Genomic DNA, 18750 nt, shown 5'->3' with positions numbered 1-18750 from the left:
TTCGTTCTTTGGTGTGTTTGAGGGGAGAGGACCAGAGGGCGATTGGGAGTTGGGGGGCAGTAGGATATTATTCAAAGACTTGAATGAGGCCAGTTACCTTTATGTTTTATAAAATGACATTTGTAGACCCAGGGTTACATGAGATTTCTGCTAGGAGGTGAAATCAATCTTAGGAGGCTACTTTGCGTTTTTGTTTGTTTCTTTTCTTTTCTTTTTTTTTTTTTTATCCTCACCTGAGGATATGTTTTTATTGATTTTTTTGTGGGGAGAGGGAAAGGAAGGGAGAAGGAGAGAAACATCCATGTGAAAGGGAAACATCGATAGGCTGCCCCCAATTGGGGATCAAACCTGCAATTCATGTATGTGCCCTGACCAGGAATCGAATCCAAAACCTTTTGGTATATGGGACAACACTCCAACCCAGCCAGGGCTCACTTTGTGTTTTGATTGTCATTCTGATATCTCCTGAATACAACATGATATTTGTCATTCTTTTGCAGTACATGAAAAATATTTTAGGTTTTTAACCAAACATTTTTGTCCTCTGTTTTATTACATATCTTTAACAGAAAATTGAAAATGTTAATACATTTACTGTGGCTAAAAGTAATGATACAAAATTATAGCTATCATTTTAGACAGATCTTGAAAGAGCAAACTGGTTTGAGACCAAATAGGTATAAAAAATATGCTTCTCTTTTGTATGTTCACATTTTGTAAATGAAAGTATTTTTCCCTGAGAAATATTAGAACTTAAAGGAACCCTAAAATCATCCATCTCTAACCCCTTCCTGATTTTATTTTTTACTATTTTATTTAAAAAAAAAAATATATATATATATTTAAAATATGTTTTTATTGATTTTAGAGAGGAAGGGAGAGGGAGATAGAAACATAAATGATGAGAGAATCACTGATAGGCTGCTTCCTGCACACACACCCTCCTCCACTGGGGATGGAGCCTGCAATCTGGGCATGTGCCCTGGGCCGGAATCGAACCCGGGAGCCTTCAGGCCGTATGCCAATGCTCTATCCATTGAGCCAAACCAGCTAGGGCTAAAAAATATTTTTATTGATTTCAGAGAGGAAGGGAGATGAGAGATAGAAACATCAATGATGAGAGAATCATTGATCAGCTGCCTCCTACACGTGCCTCACATGGGAATAGAACCTGCAACCCAGGCAATTGCCCTGACCAGGAATCAAACCGTGACTTCCTGATTCATAGATAGACACTAACCATTGAGAACCACTGGTGGTGTGTGTGTATCGCATGAAAAAAGCTTCCTTTTTCATGCACAGTTTCAGAAAAATCTGGTAGCAGTTATTTTATTTTTAAAATATATTTTATTGACTTTTTTTTACAGAGAGGAAGGGAGAGGGATAGAGAGTTAGAAATATCGATGAGAGAGAAACATCAATCAGCTGCCTCCTGCACAACCCCTACTGGGGATGTGCCCGCAACCAACGCACATGCCCTTGACCGGAATCGAACCTGGGACCCTTCAGTCCGCAGGCCAACGCTCTATCCACCGAGCCAAACCGGTCAGGGCTGGTAGCAGTTATTTTGAGAAGGTATCTTCAATGTCTAATATAAACAGTTTTTCTGTTAACTGGTCTTAATGGAATATACATCATCTTACATTTTTACCGTGTTTTGGAGTTATCAAATGTGTGTTCGTAGTGTTTTTGATAAAAAAGGAAATAAGAGACTTAGATAAGTGATTTCTCCCCAAATTACATAGCTGTGAAGTGTGAAAGCTTACTAGAATTTAGTCATTTACTTTTGTTCTATTTCTGTTACATGTAATACAACCTAATATAACATACATCTGTCATCAGAGGGTGGACTATGAACCTCTGTGCCTCAGTGTTCTAATTAATATGGCTAAATCTTAATTCATTTTAAGATAGGATAGAGGAACCTTAAGAGGTTTTATTTTTGAATTTTCATATTTGGGTTTAATTCCTGTGGTGTTTGGTTTTTAGAATTTTTGCAATGAGAACATTTCTGAAAGTAGGGCATAAAAATATTTTTAACAAACTGGCATCAGAAAAAGACTGAGGTTTGAATTAAGATTCTTATTTCAGATTTTGGACTACCTGTTTTATCCAAGGGATTTTCTAATATAAATTAGGAAAGGAAATTTAGCTTTAAAAAATTTTGTGGATCCTTGATGTGGATTTTTAGCGCCATTTTGTGTATCAAGACTATCCTTGTGCAAGTTTATTGCTTCCTTCTTGCCCCCTAATTTTTCAAACATTTCACAAGTATTTCATCCAAATATGGGTAAACATAGTTAGCTTTGGTCTCTTTACACTTAATTTCATTTCCTAAAATATTCACTAGGTTAAATGTTATGGTTTTTCTTTGAATTTGAAGGTGTTGCCCTAATAGTGTTACTAGAAATTATTCCATCATACCTACTCAGAATTAAGGCTATTATCTGATGGAATTATAGGAACTGCCATTACCTCTGTACTTAACGTTTATTCATAGGGGAAAAAAATTTAGAAGTTAGAGATTTGTGGTTTATCTCAAATGTAGTGGTTGGTTAATATTAGGTTAGGGCAGTGTTTGAATATTTTTCTGAAAAAAATTTTTGAGAGTAATTCAGCACAGGGGTCACTTAAGAGTTACATCAGCAGAATTCTTCACTGTTACAAAAGTTATTACATAAATTATGCTAATTTTGTACCCAAACACTTGTTTTAAGGCATTACTGATTTTCGGGTATGATTTGTGAAAATTTCAAACCAAGCTTTGATTCCTGTAAATTGCCTGGAGTAAAAATTTAAGACATTAAGAGTCTAGTAAATCTTCAGTCAGGATAGATAGCATTATTATCTTATGTGATTATCAGATGTTATTGAATTAGTTTCTATAACATACAGGTGTAGCTTCACATTTTTTTTTTACTTTTTTCTGAATTCATTTAAAAGTTAGCTTTTAATTTTGGGAACTTTAGCAATCATTTTATAAATGTGTACTAGGTCAGGAATTTTAAGTATGAAGGAGGAAATGTTAATGACTTATATCTAATTAAAAAGACTCGCAAATCTTTTGTGGAATAAGGTTATAAGATAACTTTCTGAACAGTCACATCAAACTGTTGCCTAGTTAGACCTATCTGATGTAAAATGGTTTTGATTTTGAGTAAAAATTGATCTGTTATTTTAATGATTGCTTCCTCAGTTCTGTGTGTCTTTTTTTTTTTTCAAACATATTTTATTGATTTTTTTTACAGAGAGGAAGAGAGAGACATAGAGAGTTAGAAACATCGATGAGAAAGAAACATCAGTTGCCTCCTGCACACCTCCTGCTGGGGATGTGCCCGCAACCAAGGTACATGCCCTTGACCGGAATCGAACCTGGGACTCTTCAGTCCTCAGGCCGACGCTCTATCCACTGAGCCAAACCGGTTAGGGCCTGTGTGCTTTTTTTCTGTTTATGTGTAGTACATTATAGTCTTCAACGTGTGGCTCTATTTATAATTGTTATTACCTCAGAAAAGAACAGAGCTTAAGAAATGGTACTTTGAAGGTGATTATTACAGTAGATTTGTATTTCTCTTTTTAAAACTAAAAAAAAAAAAAAAAAAAAAAAAAAAAAAATGATTTCAGAGAGAGAAAGGGAGAGAGAGAGAGAAACATCAATGAGAGAGAATCATCAGTCGGCTGCCACCTGCACACTCCCTGCTAGGGATCAAGCCTGCAACCTAGGCCTTTACCCTGACGGAATCGACCATGACATCCGGGTTCATGGGTCTACGCGCAGGCACTACACTGAGGCACACTGCCTGGGAGGGATTTATATTTTTTTTTGCTGATTTTAGGGATCTGTTTTAATATCCAGTGTGATGGCAATATAATCAATTAGAAAATTTATTTTTCAAACCCAGTCAAAAATGTAAGTTATTGTGATGATAGAGTAGCTCATGCCCATTGCTTTTGGAACTATGTTAATTTGACATTTTGCATTAGATTTTGCTTCCAATTTAAGATAATTGAAAATATTTTTAATGAATAGAACAATGTAAGAATAAATAGTGTGCATGTGATAATAGAAATTTAGGAGCAGGGAATTTGTAATTTGATAGTTAAGTTGTATTACTCATTCTTTGAAGATGCAACTATCAGTATCCACTAATGAACATTTGACTCTTGATTTTTTTTCATTGTTTATATCTGTTTTCTTATTTTGGTTAATGCTTACCCAAGGATTTTTTTTTTTTCCATTCATTTTTAGAGTGGGAGCAAAGGAAAGCGGGGAGAGACACAGAGAGAGAAAAACATTGATATGAGAGAGAGAGAGAGAGAGAGAGAGAGACAGAGAGACAGAGAGACATAGACATTGATTGGTTGCCTACCACACCCAGGTACTTGCCCTTGACCAGGAATCAAACCCTCTAACCCTTTGGTGTGTGGGCTGATACTAACCACTGAGAAACATGGGCCAGGGTTATGTTTTCTTGATAATTACAGTTAATACATGCCTGTTTCCTCATACAGTAAATACAAAATGCTTCATAGACCTAGCTCCTGGGGATGTTTTGTTAATTTGTATATTTCCTTCTGAATGGTACTTTGGCATTGGTGTGTTAGTTCCTTATTGAGGGAATGGACAACAGCCTTAAGGGGGAAGGAAGGGTTACAATTGCTTATCATACTGGAAGTTTAGTTTAACATTAAGCATTCGATTGGCTCTTTTTGTCAATTGAAGGCTTATAACATGCTCATTTGAGCTTAGAAGGAATAAAACTGTTGAAATAAGTACTGAAAATTATTCTTGCTCTTTTTTTTTTAACAGGTATTTGTTTGCTTATGGAAAGGTTGTAAAGTATATAACACTCCGTCAACCAGTCAGAGTTGGTTACAGAGGCATATGCTGACACACAGTGGAGACAAACCTTTCAAGGTAAGTAAATGTATGTGAGTTTTATTTTTTAAATTTCACCGTAAATTGAGAAGATTCTTAATGGGCATACTTTTGCCCTTAAAAAAATTTAAAAGAACTATTTGTTTTAACATGTTAGTAGATGTAATAGTGGACAGATCAATGACTTGAATGCATGTGTTTTTGTTCTGTTCTGTTTTGTTTTGTTTTTTTAATCCTCAGCTGAGGATATTTTTCCATTGCTTTTTAGAGAGAGTGGAAAGGGAAGGAGGAAAGAGTTTGGGGAGGGAGAGAAACATCAGTGTAAGAGAGACACATCTATTGGTTGCTTCCCATACTCGGATTTTGGGATTCTTTAAACTATTCTCTTGATCTTTTCTTTTTGTAATTGTGATTTTGATTCTTGTTAGTCATCTAATATTAAGCTTCATCATGGCTAAGTTGTTTCAACCCAATCTTGCTTACAAATATTTACTTAACTGAAAAAAAAAATTAGTTGTATGTAGCATGTTTAGTGATTGTTTTGATTTTCTTTTTCTTTATTGTCAATGTGGCTGTGATTTGTCTGGATAAATTTGTATGTATATGTTTGAAACTGTTTCAGGTAAGCTCACTTTTTCCCTGTATTCTGATATTTCTGTTTAAATTGAACACAGTATTTATAGTTATTTAGTTGTCTTGGGTTCATTTATTTACTGTAACTTTTCCTTAGCAACTAGTCTTCTATAGCTCAAAATGATGGATTCCTTTCATAATATTGACACTTGAATAACTTCTCATTGTGATAAAGTAATGATTAAAAAACAGCCTTTCTTTCAAGCCTGAATTGGCCAATCTTTTTAGGTATTTTGGAACTAAGAACCTAACCTAAAAGGTTGATGAAGAGTAAAGAAATTTTATCAAACCAGACTTAAACTATTATATACTCACTCTAAAGTGGCTTATAGTTGGTGCAATCAAGCACATTCTGCTAATTTGTTGCAGGACACAGTGGGTAATACTAATATTACATCATTCACTGTGATGAGTGATGAAATAATTTCTTCAGTTCCTTTATGATTTGCTCTATAATGGTAGTGATACTGCTCATGTTAAAATCTTTTACTTTTCAGCTTTAGTGAGGTAGAATTGACAAAATTGTAAGATAGTTAAAAGTACATTGTGACTTGATATGTGTATATAATTGTGAAAGGATTCCCTTCATTTACTTAATGCATCCATCACCTTACACACAACACACATTGCAGTGAGAATCTTCTGCTTTTCAAGACTTTCTCTGTAATAATATAAAGCTTTAAAAACCCTAATTTGCTATCTTTCATTAATTCTTTGCCGTTTTGTATGTCTGTGTATGTCTGCATTTGAAGCTCCCATGTTGTGTAGCCTTGGCAGCCAAGTTGTAGGAGGCTCCCACTCAGACAAAGATGGTATCTGTAATAATAAAAGCGTAATATGCTAATTAGACCGGACCGCTGAACGACCTTCTGGACGTCCTTCTGGACGAAGCCAGGGCTGCGAGGGTCAAGCCCCTTGCATGAATTTCGTGCATCGGGTCTCTAGTTGAGTATAAATAAGGATAATATAGCTGCAGTGATCATCATGATAACTAAAAAATAAAAAAATATCTCTCCTGCCCCCTAAAAAAAGAATTAGTCACTGTTGGAGAATGGTAGGAATCTCATTATTTGGAAAGCCATAAGAATAGAGAGGTTCTCTTTTATTATATGAACTATGCCACTTAGGTATCCAGATCCTGGTGTCTGAGTTGCACCCGTGACCAATTAAATGTGATTCTCTGGGATATGTTGCCAGGCATTGCTTTATTAAAAAAGATCTTTCAGGTAATTACGATGTGCACCCACACATAAGAAACTCTGTTCTACGAGATACTTTTCTTATGGGGGACTTTATTAGAGAAGTATCACCTATGATATAATAGCTACTACTAAACATCCTATCTAATAAAAGAGTAATATGCGAATTGACGTCACTCCAAGACACAAGATGGCTGCCCCCATGTGGTCAAAGATGGCTGCCACAAGATGGCCTGCAGGGGAGGGAAGTTGTGGGCAGTTAGGTGTGACCAGGCCTGCAGGGGAGGGCAGTTGTGGGCAGTTAGGGGTGACCAGGCTGGCAGAGGAGGGCCGTTGGGGGTGACCAGGCCAGCAGAGGAGGGCAGTTGAGGGAGACCAAGCCAGCAAGGGAGGGCAGTTGTGGGGGTTGACCAGGCCTGCAGTGGAGGACAGTTCGGGGGTACCAGGCCTGCAGGGGAGGGCAGGGCAGTTGGGGGGGACCAGGCCTGCAGGGGAGGGCAGTTGTGGGCAATCAGGCCAGCAGGGAGGGCAGTTAGGGGTGACCAGGCCAGCAGAGGAGGGCAGTTGGGGGACATCAGGCCAGCAGAGGAGGACAGTTGGGGGGGGACCAGGCCAGCAGGGGAGGGAAGTTGGGGAGGGGCAGGTCTGCAGGGGAGGGCAGTTAGGGGTGACCAGGCCTGCAGGGGAGGACAGTTAGGGGCGACCAGACTGGCAGAGGAGGGCAGTTAGGGGTGACCAGGCCCAGCAGGGGAGGGCAGTTAGGGGCAATCGGGCCAGCTGGGGAGCAGTTAGGCGTTGGTCAGGCTGGCAGGGGAGTGGTTAGGAGGTGATCAGGCTGGCAGGCAGAAGCGGTTAGGGGCAATCAGGCAGAGGCAGGTAAGTGGTTGGGAGCCAGCAGTCCTGGATTGTGAGAGGGATGTCCGGGCGGCCGGACATCCCTCAAGGGGTCCCAGATTGGAAAGGGTGCAGGCTGGGCTGAGGGACCACACCCCCCCCTCCCCCGCCGCCCCCATGCACGAATTTTGTGTACCGGGCCTCTAGTTTCTCTGATAAATGTGGTTACCAATTCAGTGCTCTTTGAGAGGAAGAAAGGTCTATGCTGTGTTTACCATGTGCATGTTGCATGTGGGATTTTTATTAATTTACTCTTCTCTAGGCCTCCTTGATACCACACTTGCCTGTTTTTCATCCCCCCTCACCCATGCTTCCAAGCTCAATGGCTGCTCCCTTAATTTTTTTTATTATTTTTTTTTCTGGTGTTGATGATTATTAACATTTTTTTACTGTTTTTAAAAAAATTTATTATTTTAATTGTTTGAAGTATTATAAATAGTAGTACATATGTCTCCTTTTTTTTTCCCCCATTGACCTCCCCCCGGCCTCCCCTACCCCCCAGTACATGCCTTTACCTGCCCTCCCCTCCCCCACCAGTGTCTTGTATCCATTGGTTATGCTTATATGCATGTGTACAAGTCCTTCAGTTGAATGGCTGCTCCCTTTAGTCTGCTTTGCTGTCCTCTGCTCTACCTGACTTCTAAATATTGGAGAGCACTCTCTTAAGAGCTCTCACCCTTGGTGAGAATATAAATAAAGACTATTTATATTCTATTTACTCTTAGATATGTATCTCTAGCCCCAAGTTTCCTTCTTGGATTCCAGAATAGAATATTCACCTTGCAGGTTTAATAAAGCGTTTTGAACTTAATTAACATGTACAAAATATTGAGGTTTTCTATTTAAAAAATGGTTCTACTTCAGATTCAGTAAATAGTAAGATCACCCATCCAGTTACTCTGGTTTTAAGAGCCCTGCATTATTCTTGACTTCTTCTAAACTTCTGTACATTCCCCCTATCTGCAGTAGCAGATCCTGTCAGTTTGACCTGCAGTACATTTTGAATACGACTGCTACTTCTCACCCTACTCTTTTATCCCCAGTTCATCTTCTGTGGTTGTTATTCACTGCTATTTGAAATTCTTGGTAACTTCTCTCTCTTTCCAAATTAAAATTCAATTTTTTTTAAATCCTTACCTGAGGATATCTTTTCCATTGACTTTTATTATTATTTTTTCAATGGAATGTATTTTATTTTTTATTTTATTAAAAAAATCTTTATTGTTGAAAGTATTACATAGGTCCCCTTTTAGCTCCTATTTACCCCTATAGTCCGCTACACCCTCTATTCCCAGGCCTCCACCACCCTATTGTCTGTGTCCATGGGTTGTGCATATATGCATGTAAGTTCTTTGGTTAATCTCTTTCTACCCACCCACCTTTTACAGAGAGTAGGAGGGAGAGGGGCAGAGAGAGAGAAAGAAACAGAAACATTTACATGAGAGAGAGACATAAATAGGTTGCCTTGCGCACATGCCCTGACCAGAGCCGGGGATCGAGCCTGCAATTGAGGTATGTGCCCCTGACCAGGAAATGACTCTTAGGTCTAAGGGCCAGTGCTCTAACCATGGAACAAACTGGCCAGTGCAAAATTCACATTTCTTAGCATGATGCAAGTAAGGTCTTCATTCCTGATTCTTACCTTCATCTCTAATCTCATTCGTTCCCTTACTATATATCTTCATAGGAAATTGTGTTCTGGCGATAGTATGGCTACTTGTAGTTCTCAAATGGATCACACCGTACCTCCATTATGGTTTTTTGTGTAGGCTGTACTTCCTACCTGGAATTTTATTGATTGATTGATTTGAGAGAGAGAAACAGATTTGTTATTCCACTTACTTATGCACTCATTGGTTGGTTGTTGTATGTGCCGTGCCTGAGGATGGAACTCTCAATCTTAGCATATTAGGATGACAATCTAACTAACTGGGCCCTACCTGGAATTTTAAAAAGCCTTTATTTGGGAAAATTTTTAGATTTATGGACAAGTTGTAGAGATAGTGCAGAGTCCTCCTGTACCTTCATGCAGTTTGTTTCCCCTGATGTTATCATCTCATGTTACTTTGGTACATTTATCAAAACTAAGAAACCAGCATTTTTCTACCTGGAATTTTTGTTTTCTTTAATATTACCTGTTAATAAATACTGTTATATCTTTTGTGAAACTGGCATTTTCTGCTTTATGTTTTAATAGCCCCTTATGGAGTTTCATAGTACTTCATATTCTTAGTACTGGCAAAGACACTCTTAGTCATTTGAATAAATCTGTTTAGGGGGGAAAAACCCTAATTCCACGTTTCAAATTTTAGAACAGCTACTTCACAGTGGACATAGAGTGTTTCATTGGATTTGGGAGATAGAACATGTAAAACATTCAATATCCAAAAACCAGGTTTTTTTTTCTAATTGTTGAAATGATGCTTTTTCATCAGGACACCATGTGAGGTGGCTTAAGTTCAGGGGTCATTGTTGTATGTGTGGGTGAAAACATGAATATTTGAACACTAAAATACCACTCAGTACCATGAAATGCTCATGTTACCATGAATGAAGGTGCTACAGGCCATTTGAGGCAACAGCAAATTGTCTCCCACCTGTTCTCTGTGACACACACTAATAAGTGGAATATCGATTAGATGACAAATTATTTTCTCCTTTAGGATAAAAGGATTTGTATTTAAGTGAAATGTGTGTGATTGTGATTCTATTATATTTATTTTTAATAAAAGTACTCTTTCTCACTCTAAATTTTTTAAAATATATTTTATTGATTTCAGAGAGGACAGGAGAAAGAGAGAGAGAGATAGAAACATCAACTACGAGAGAGAATCATCGATGGGCTGCCTCCCACACACCCCCCACTGGGGATCAGGCCAGCAACCCGGGCATGTGCCCCTGACCGGAATCGAACCTGGGACCCTTCAGTCCACAGGCCGAGGCTCCATCCACTGAGCCAAACCAGCCAGGGCTCACTCTAAATTTTTATAGATTTGTTTATGGTTCTTAATTGGTGAATGATCAAAATCAAAGAAAACAATTTTCTCTTAGAATTCTCATTATTGACTTCATTTTCTGAGCATTGAATCATTGATTTAATTGTTGATTAAAATAAACTTGGGATATTTACTCTCAGTTCTAGATGTACCAGGGCCTATTCTTTGCAGTCTTGAAAGGATCCCAGGAGAAAATGAATCTGCCAAACCTACTGGGTACCTTATAATTAAGGATAATACCAGTGGAATCATACCACAAAATCCCTCTGATTTTAAACCTGAGGGGTTGGATCTAAACTGTTACTGTCATCTCTGCCTTTTAATTATAGTCAAGTAGCTGTTCTAAAATTTGAAAATGCGGAGCTTTTTTAGCAAATTTGTTTGACTAACCAATATTAAACTGAGAACCCAAGGGCAAAGCCTCTTATTTATGTTATACTAGAGGCCCAGTGCACGAATTTGTGCATGGGTGGGGCCCCTCTGGGTGGCCTGTGGGGATTGGGCCGTAACCTGCAGTCCATGTAACCTGCAGTCCAATGCAACCCGCAGTCCAATGCCGCCTGCAGTTTCTACCTGCCACTTCCACTCATCCCGGCCCCACTTCACCTGCCGTGGGCTCACACCCAATCAATCCTTATCAGGAGAGGCTCGCACTGCTGCAACAGCACTCACTAGCCTTGAGCCATGCGTCTGGCATCCTCCTGAGGGAGTGGCCTGTGGGATCAGGCTGAAAACAGCTCTCCGACATTCCCCGAGGGGTCCCGATTGCGAGAGGGTGCAGGCCAGGCCGAGGGACCCCACTAATGCATGATCGGGCCAGGGAGGGACTGCAGGAGGGCTCCAGGGTGTGTCTGGCCCATCTCGCTCAGTCTCGATTGGCCGGACCCCAGCAGCAAGCTAACCTACCAGTCGGAGCGTCTGCCCCCTGGTGGTCAGTGCATGTCATAGCGAGCAGTTGAGCGGCCTTAGCATATCATTAGCATGTTGCACTTTGATTGGTTGAATAGTCGACCAGTCACTGGAATACCAGATGCTTAGCATATTAGGCTTTTATTATATAGGATTCTTTGAAGTATCTTAACACATTGGCTACAAAAGATGCTTATTTTAATGTATGTTTTTAGAATATATGTTAGGGAATATAGGGATGGTATCTTCTTGGAAAGTAAGAAAAATAAGTATGGCTTATTATGACACAAAATCTTCCAAATTCAGTGTGTATTTTTTAGAGCCACATTTCAAATGCTCAGTTAGCTATATTTATCTAATTAGAGGCCTCGTGCACAGGATTCATGCACTGGTGGGGGGGCGTGGCCTGCGGGGATCAGCCCACTGTGGGAGCACCGCTCATTCCGGTAAGCTGAGTGGCTGTGGACCCGCCCTCTGAGCAGTTGCTCCCACTGTGGGAGTGCACTGACCACCAGGGGGCAGCTCCTGCATTGAGTGTCTGCCCCCTGGTGGTCAATGCACATCATAGTGACTGGTAGACTGGTCATTCTGGTCGGTCCACCATTCGGTCGTTGGGCTTTTATTATATAGGATAGCTAAAATCTATTGGATAGTGCAAAACTAACCTACACTACTAGTAAGTGTAATTCCACTTAAAAAGCACTCTCAATTCAGATGCTAAACAGTTGGTCTATGTTTAGATATTATAAAATTTGCAGTTGTAGAGGTAGAGTCACCCAAGTTGTTCAAACATACTTAAAAGTTTTTCAGTAGTTAAGTATTGTGTTTTAAATTAAAAATCAAAATGGTTATTAAGAAAACACAAGTAAAAACCATAAAGGGCCCTAGCTGGTTTGGCTCAGTGGACAGAGTGTCGGCCTGCAGACTTGAAGGGTCCCAGGTTCGATTCCGGTCAAGGGCACATGCCTGGGTTGTGGGCTCCATCCCCAGTGTGGGTTGTGCAGGAGGCAGCCAATCAATGATTCTCTTCCATCATTAATGTTTCTATCTGTCTTTCCCTTTCCCTTCCTCTCTGAAATCAATAATAATAAAAAAACAAACAAACCATAAAGGCACTACTTCTTACTAGATGGTTTTAATAAAAGGAAAATAAATGTTTGGCAAGGATATAGAGCTGATGGGTTATACAACATTGTTAATACACAACACTAAATTGTATTCTTTAACATAGTATGATATGTGAATTTCACCTCAATCAATAATAAAAATTAAATACAATTAAAAATTTGGTTTCTTAGTTATAGTAGCCTTACTTGGCTCTTGGCTCCTGTAGTCTACAAGGTCGTTCTGTGGCAATATGGTAATCTGCAGAAGATGGAAACTTTAAAAATCATTATTCTTTCTTGGTACTCAAAGAATGTGTGGTAAATTTTTATATTCTAAGAATTCAGTAACCATTAGATACTAAACTTCTCATGGTCAGGGTCTATAGCTGAACATTCTTGTTGCAGACTATCTGAGGACCACACTATTCATAGGGTCCTTGTAAGAAGTAAATCCAATATTATTTTAAAGTACGGGATATGGCTGACTGCTTCTTTTCAGGATTCCCATAGCACTCTGTGCCTGAACCCTGTTGTAGTTCTTTGAAGTTACTTTATATGTATGTCTTGGTGACCACATGTAAGCACTTTCAGGGTAAAAACTATCTCAGTCATCCTTATACTGACAGAATCTTGCATAGCACTGGACATAAAATAGACAATGATTTGAAGTAAACCTTGAATCATTCCTCTGCCTCTTAACTTAGTGAGCACCCTAGAATGGGCAAAGATTTTTATTAGTAATGCTGAGTACCTTTAGAACCCATATGTCTCTTGTATTTAAAATAAAAAGAATAATTATTAATGGGCACTATATAAGGAGCTTGCTGTAAAGTGTTTCAGCCAGCATTGGTTTTATCAGTTCTCTAAGCAGTTCATTTCTGTTTATACATATAAATATGCCTATGACTTAAAATGAATGGAAAGGTTGAGTTGGGATAAGTACCTAGATATGCAGTGAAAGTGTAAGAATCTCCTCAAAGGAGGATAAGCTCCTTTTCACTTAGGCAGTTTTAGAGAGACTTTGTGAATAAAATTAGGATCTCTACAGAGGGTTGTGTTGTGTTTTTAGAAGTTAAAAATGGTAGAGGTGCCTGTTGAAAGACCCTGAAACATGTAGATTTTTTGTGACGTCATATAAATTGAACCACCTGGGAATAATCTGATGCATGTAATTGGTTAAGCGTAACAGATTTGTATGGCTGGAGTTTGGTTGTCAAGTCAGAAACTAAGTCAATAAATTACTAATAGAAAAGACACCAGACACTAGCTGTGGGTTTTGCTGTTTGGGGTTTATTTTGGAAAATGTTATTTGTTTTACATAACATTCATTTTGTTGCTGCAAATATTATTTCCTAAGATCTAATTAGAAATCACCCACTTTTACTATAACTAATTTGTATATTATAATTTTTAATGGATATGATAATTTTAGTGATATCCAAGTGTTCTGCATTTATTGTTGGAATAGCAGATCCACCAGATTGATTTGAATAGCTAATCTTTTGTTTTCTCAATCTTACAAGTACAGAAGGCTAAAGAGGCAGTAATTAATGGAACTTATAGAGAGGCTGCATAAGCCCAACTCTGAGCATAAGTCTTCTGTGAGAGGCTAGATTTAATAGTTTAAAACTCAGTGTTACTGCCCTAGCTGGTTTGGCACAGTGGATAGAGTGTTGGCCTGTGGACTGAAGGGTCCCGGCTTCGATTCCGGTCAATGGCATGTGCCAGGATTGTGGGTTCGATTCCCAGTAGTGGGCATGCTGGAGGCAACCGATCAGTGATTCTCTCTCATCATTGATGTTTCTATTTCTCTCTCCCTCTCCCTTCCTCTCTGAGGTCAATAAAAATATATTAAAGAAAAAATCATTGTTACTGCTCAGGCTCAGCTGTTGAGCGTTGACCCAGGAACCAATAAGTTTCCAGTTTGATCCCTGGTCAGGGCACATGCCAGGGTTGCTGGCTCGACCCCCAGTAGGCAGTAGATTGATGATGTTCGTCTTCTCTCATCGATGTTTATATTTCTCCCTCTCCCTTCTTCTCTGTCTAAAAATCAATAAAAACATTTTAAAAATATCTGAATTACTACATTTTTTTCCTATCTGTTAGAATAGGTTGGTTTTGAAATAGCATATGTTGTAAGATAAAAATAATTTTAAAAATCTGGAATGCAAGTAGTTGGTAGGTATCTAGTTCTTTGGTATAAAATATTGCTCCTCTTACAAAAGTGGTTAATTCAAAACCAGATTTTTCTGGAAAGAAGGATCCACTGTTTTTGTCTTGTGTATAGTGGGAGGAGCAGTAAACTGGGGAATCATGAAACTTGAGTTTTATTTTCCAGCTCTGCCACTACCTATTGTATATGACTTTGGGCAACTTATAAAATAAAATGAAAGGGTTTTTATTTCCTGGAATGAGTTCTATAGCTTGCTGATTTACTTCTGAAAATGTACTTGTTCCCAATACAGCATCCCTGATAATCCTTTTTTATTTTTATTTAGTGTGTTGTTGGTGGCTGCAATGCCAGCTTTGCTTCTCAGGGAGGGCTAGCTCGCCACGTACCCACACACTTCAGTCAGCAGAACTCCTCAAAAGTTTCTAGCCAGCCAAAGGCCAAAGAAGAATCTCCTTCTAAAGCTGGAATAAACAAAAGAAGGAAATTAAAGAACAAAAGACGACGCTCATTACGTAAGTGTTTCACTGAAAATCTGTGTGTATTACATTGCTTTTGTTTATATCTTGTTCTTTCATGAAAAACAGGTTTTACTGTTTTATCTACTTTTGTTAACTAATAAACAGATAGGATAACTGTGGGACAATGTGAGAATTCAGTGACAGTTTTATCTGTAGTAACTAAGAGTGTGAGTCTATATGGCTTTAGAATACAAACAATATAGAAGTATATTTTGAGGGCTACTTTGATTTTGTTCTAAGTTAAGAAAATTTAAAACATGGTGGCAGTGTTGATGTTTCTAAGAGTTTTTCTAAAAAATTGAACATGTTAAAGGTAAAGTACAAGTAAAAGTTAAGATAGGTTATACCAGCTCCAAAGTGATGTGTGTGTGAATAGCAAAACTATTTTTATGTTTCAGCACTTCACAGTCTATAGTAACACACACATACAATTGTTATGTGCTTAATTACTAGATTATGAGATATATCCTGGATATTTAGGGTAGAACACAATTAGATGACAAGACTTGTAAATGTTGGGAGCAGGAATTGACTTTGAAACCCCAGAGCCCTGCCTGGTTCTTAGTGTCAACTAGCTAACTAAATACATCTTGAATGAAGAAATATGAGTGAAGCTGTCATTGAAACGGGAGGCCACTGCAAGGGTGAACTAGAAAGAAAAAATGATTGCATCTTATTTTTTCTCTTGGGATTTTTGAGTAGAGTGTAGGAGAAACTCCAGACACTAATCCAGACTATAAAGCAGACAATTATCTTTAAAACATTGAAATTCTTTTTGTTACTACAAAACTATAGTGGACAGATGAACAAACCACAAGTGAAAAATAAACCTCTTTAAACTCTTAACTTTCTTATTGTTGAAATTAAACATTTATTTTTCAAAGTTCTACTGAATTTAGGTTATGGATCCAGTTACCTTTTGATTATGAGGCTCATCAGTTTAAAAAAAATGCTTGTGTACATAATCCTAACATATGTATATAGTATATACGGGTAATACTGCTAATGCACATCATAAAACAGTTACCAAGAAGGACTATTGAAAAGTAGTGAGTTGAAAGTGTTATTTTCTTCCCTTACTCTAATGGATCATGACACTCACCTACTTTGGAGACTGTTGTTCAAGTTTAGTATTCTTTTTTGTTGTTGTTGTTAATGCTCACCTGAGGATATTTTTTCCATTGAAAAAGTGAGAGTGGAGTGGAGAGAGGCGGGGTGGGGCGGGGAGGGGAGAAATATCCATGTGAGAGAGACACATGCATTGGTTGCCTCCCACATGTGCCCTGACTGGGACCAGGCATCAAACCTGGAACCCCAGGTACATGCTCTTAACTGGGAATCGAACCTGTGACCAACACTAACCACTGAGAAACACCGGCCAGGTCAAGTTTAGTATGTTTTGATACTTTTAATAGTGGACATAACATGGTTAAGGTCTGAATAGAATAGAATCTTAAGTTTGAGGGCGCCTTATAAATTTAATTCTAGTAATGACATCTATGTTTGAATCTTGAATGAGGAGTGGTAGATTTGAATGATTTAGGGGAAGTTATTTTTCTTTTTTAAACTTTATTTTTATTGTTGACACTATTACAGATGTCCCCATTCCCCCTCCCACCTTCACCTATTTTTATTTTCTCTAAGTGCTTATCCTTCCCAGGAAAAAGCATATTTGGAGAGCACGGAGAAAGTACACTTTTTTCCCAGTAGTCACAGATCTCATGGGAAGCGGGTTTGTTTCTCAGCATTAAGTAAAATCATAACCTTTTTCTCTTATAAATGTTAAATATTTTTTTCTTTTTGATTTCTCATCACTTCATTCTTAGTCTTATGGGTTCTGCTAGTTTGTTACTAGTTGGTTTTTGCTTATTTCTTTCTGAGAAAAATCCAATGACAACAGAGGTATCTAGATTGCTTTGTGAATGCCAGCTTGTAAAAAACCCTTGCTCCCCACCAAAGCTCTGGTGGATTAGTATAGTTGTTCTGACAGCTCCATGAATGGTGGAGGTAAATCCACTACACATAGTAGTAAATCAGAATAGTGTGGTAAATCAGCTACATGTAATTCAGAATATGCTGTACTGGGAAATCAAGCCATTTCTTCTGTTGTTGGTAAATTTTAATTTTTAATTACAGATGATCTTATAAAATTACCTGTATTGATAAGCTCCGTAGTTGTAAAACAACAAATTAATTTTACTTATTTTGAGCAATGTTCTAATTAAGAATAAAAATAACGTAATTTATAATGTTTGTGGGATGAAAATAAAATTTTTTAAAAATGTTCTTACCAAATTAAATCTTCAATGTATAAGTTTGTTGTGAACACACTAAAAGATTACTTTAGAAGTTATTTATAATCAAGAAATACCCCAAACCTCCAAATAATATTACCACTGTTAAATTGGGAAAAATTTTGATTACATATTAATGTAAAATGATCTTGAAGTGCATTCCATATGTATTTGATTGTGGTGAATGAGATCTCAGTGTGTTACATAGATGGAGGCAGTCATCAGATTGTTGAAAATGCAGAGTGGTGCTGGGAGAGAGACTGGAATAAAATACAAAATTATATGAAAAATATAGTAGCTGAAATGTGGAATCATAAGTTCTGAAGTTAGAACCTCACACACCAAGAGGCCGAATTAACTCATATGCACTAATTAGTTGGGATTTTGCTTTTGTAACATCCTTATCTTGTCAGCTAGATTCTGTGTTTTGAAAGCAAAGAAAATTTTGGATTTAAATACTAGATTTATACTTCTTAGTTGTTCCCATCTTTCTTATTACATATTTTTGTGGAAAATGGACTACATGGCTGTTTAGTAGACTGTTGTATTTATGTACATATTCTTTATCTCTTTTGTATTGATTTTTAGCACGACCACACGATTTCTTCGATGCACAAACACTGGATGCGATAAGACATCGAGCCATATGCTTTAACCTCTCAGCTCATATAGAAAGTTTAGGGAAGGGACACAGTGTTGTTTTTCATAGTACTGTAAGTATTTGTTTTTGTTTTTTGGTTTTCAAATTACTTGCATAGGTTTGTGAAAATGTGTATTTTGACTTTCATAATAATATTTCTAAATTGCTCAAAATTTACAAAAATACATTTTAACAAGAAAAATAAAAACTTTTTGCTTTACAAACATTAAAATTTTTTTTTCTATTATTGGTTATAAAACTGTGTTGTCCACAAATTGATGTTTTATTATTAGATTGACTGTTTTAGCCTTTAATTTGAGCTATTTGGGAATATTGGGTTGGCATTTGGGCCACTTAGGCATAGTTGGTGTCTTTTTTTTTTACTTGGTTTTTTCATTTGTAAAATTAGAACATTAGACTTACCTTTTAAGCTCACATCCCTGTATGCTGCATGTTCCTCCCTCACACCCAAACACACATCTAAAGTTTGTGTTGTAAACAGAAAGTGG

The 18750-nt window shown here is 37.8% G+C and overlaps 1 protein-coding gene across 2 annotated transcripts in view; it reads left to right on the top strand.

The window, feature by feature from the left end:
* AEBP2 (AE binding protein 2) overlaps positions 1 to 18750 on the top strand; it is a 61556-nt gene that overhangs the window by 29925 nt on the left and 12881 nt on the right. For both annotated transcript variants that reach the window (XM_080661416.1, XM_080661417.1), the window contains exons 3-5: positions 4811 to 4918; positions 15115 to 15301; positions 18190 to 18314. In XM_080661416.1, the coding sequence (XP_080517542.1) occupies positions 4811 to 4918; positions 15115 to 15301; positions 18190 to 18314 (420 nt within the window). The remainder of the gene's footprint in view (positions 1 to 4810; positions 4919 to 15114; positions 15302 to 18189; positions 18315 to 18750) is intronic.

The sequence above is a fragment of the Plecotus auritus genome (assembly GCF_963455305.1).
Source record: "Plecotus auritus genome assembly, chromosome: 3".
NCBI classification, from domain to species: Eukaryota; Metazoa; Chordata; class Mammalia; order Chiroptera; family Vespertilionidae; genus Plecotus; species Plecotus auritus.
The sequence above is the reverse complement of the archived record's forward strand: the minus strand, read 5'-3'. Positions and strand labels throughout refer to the sequence as shown.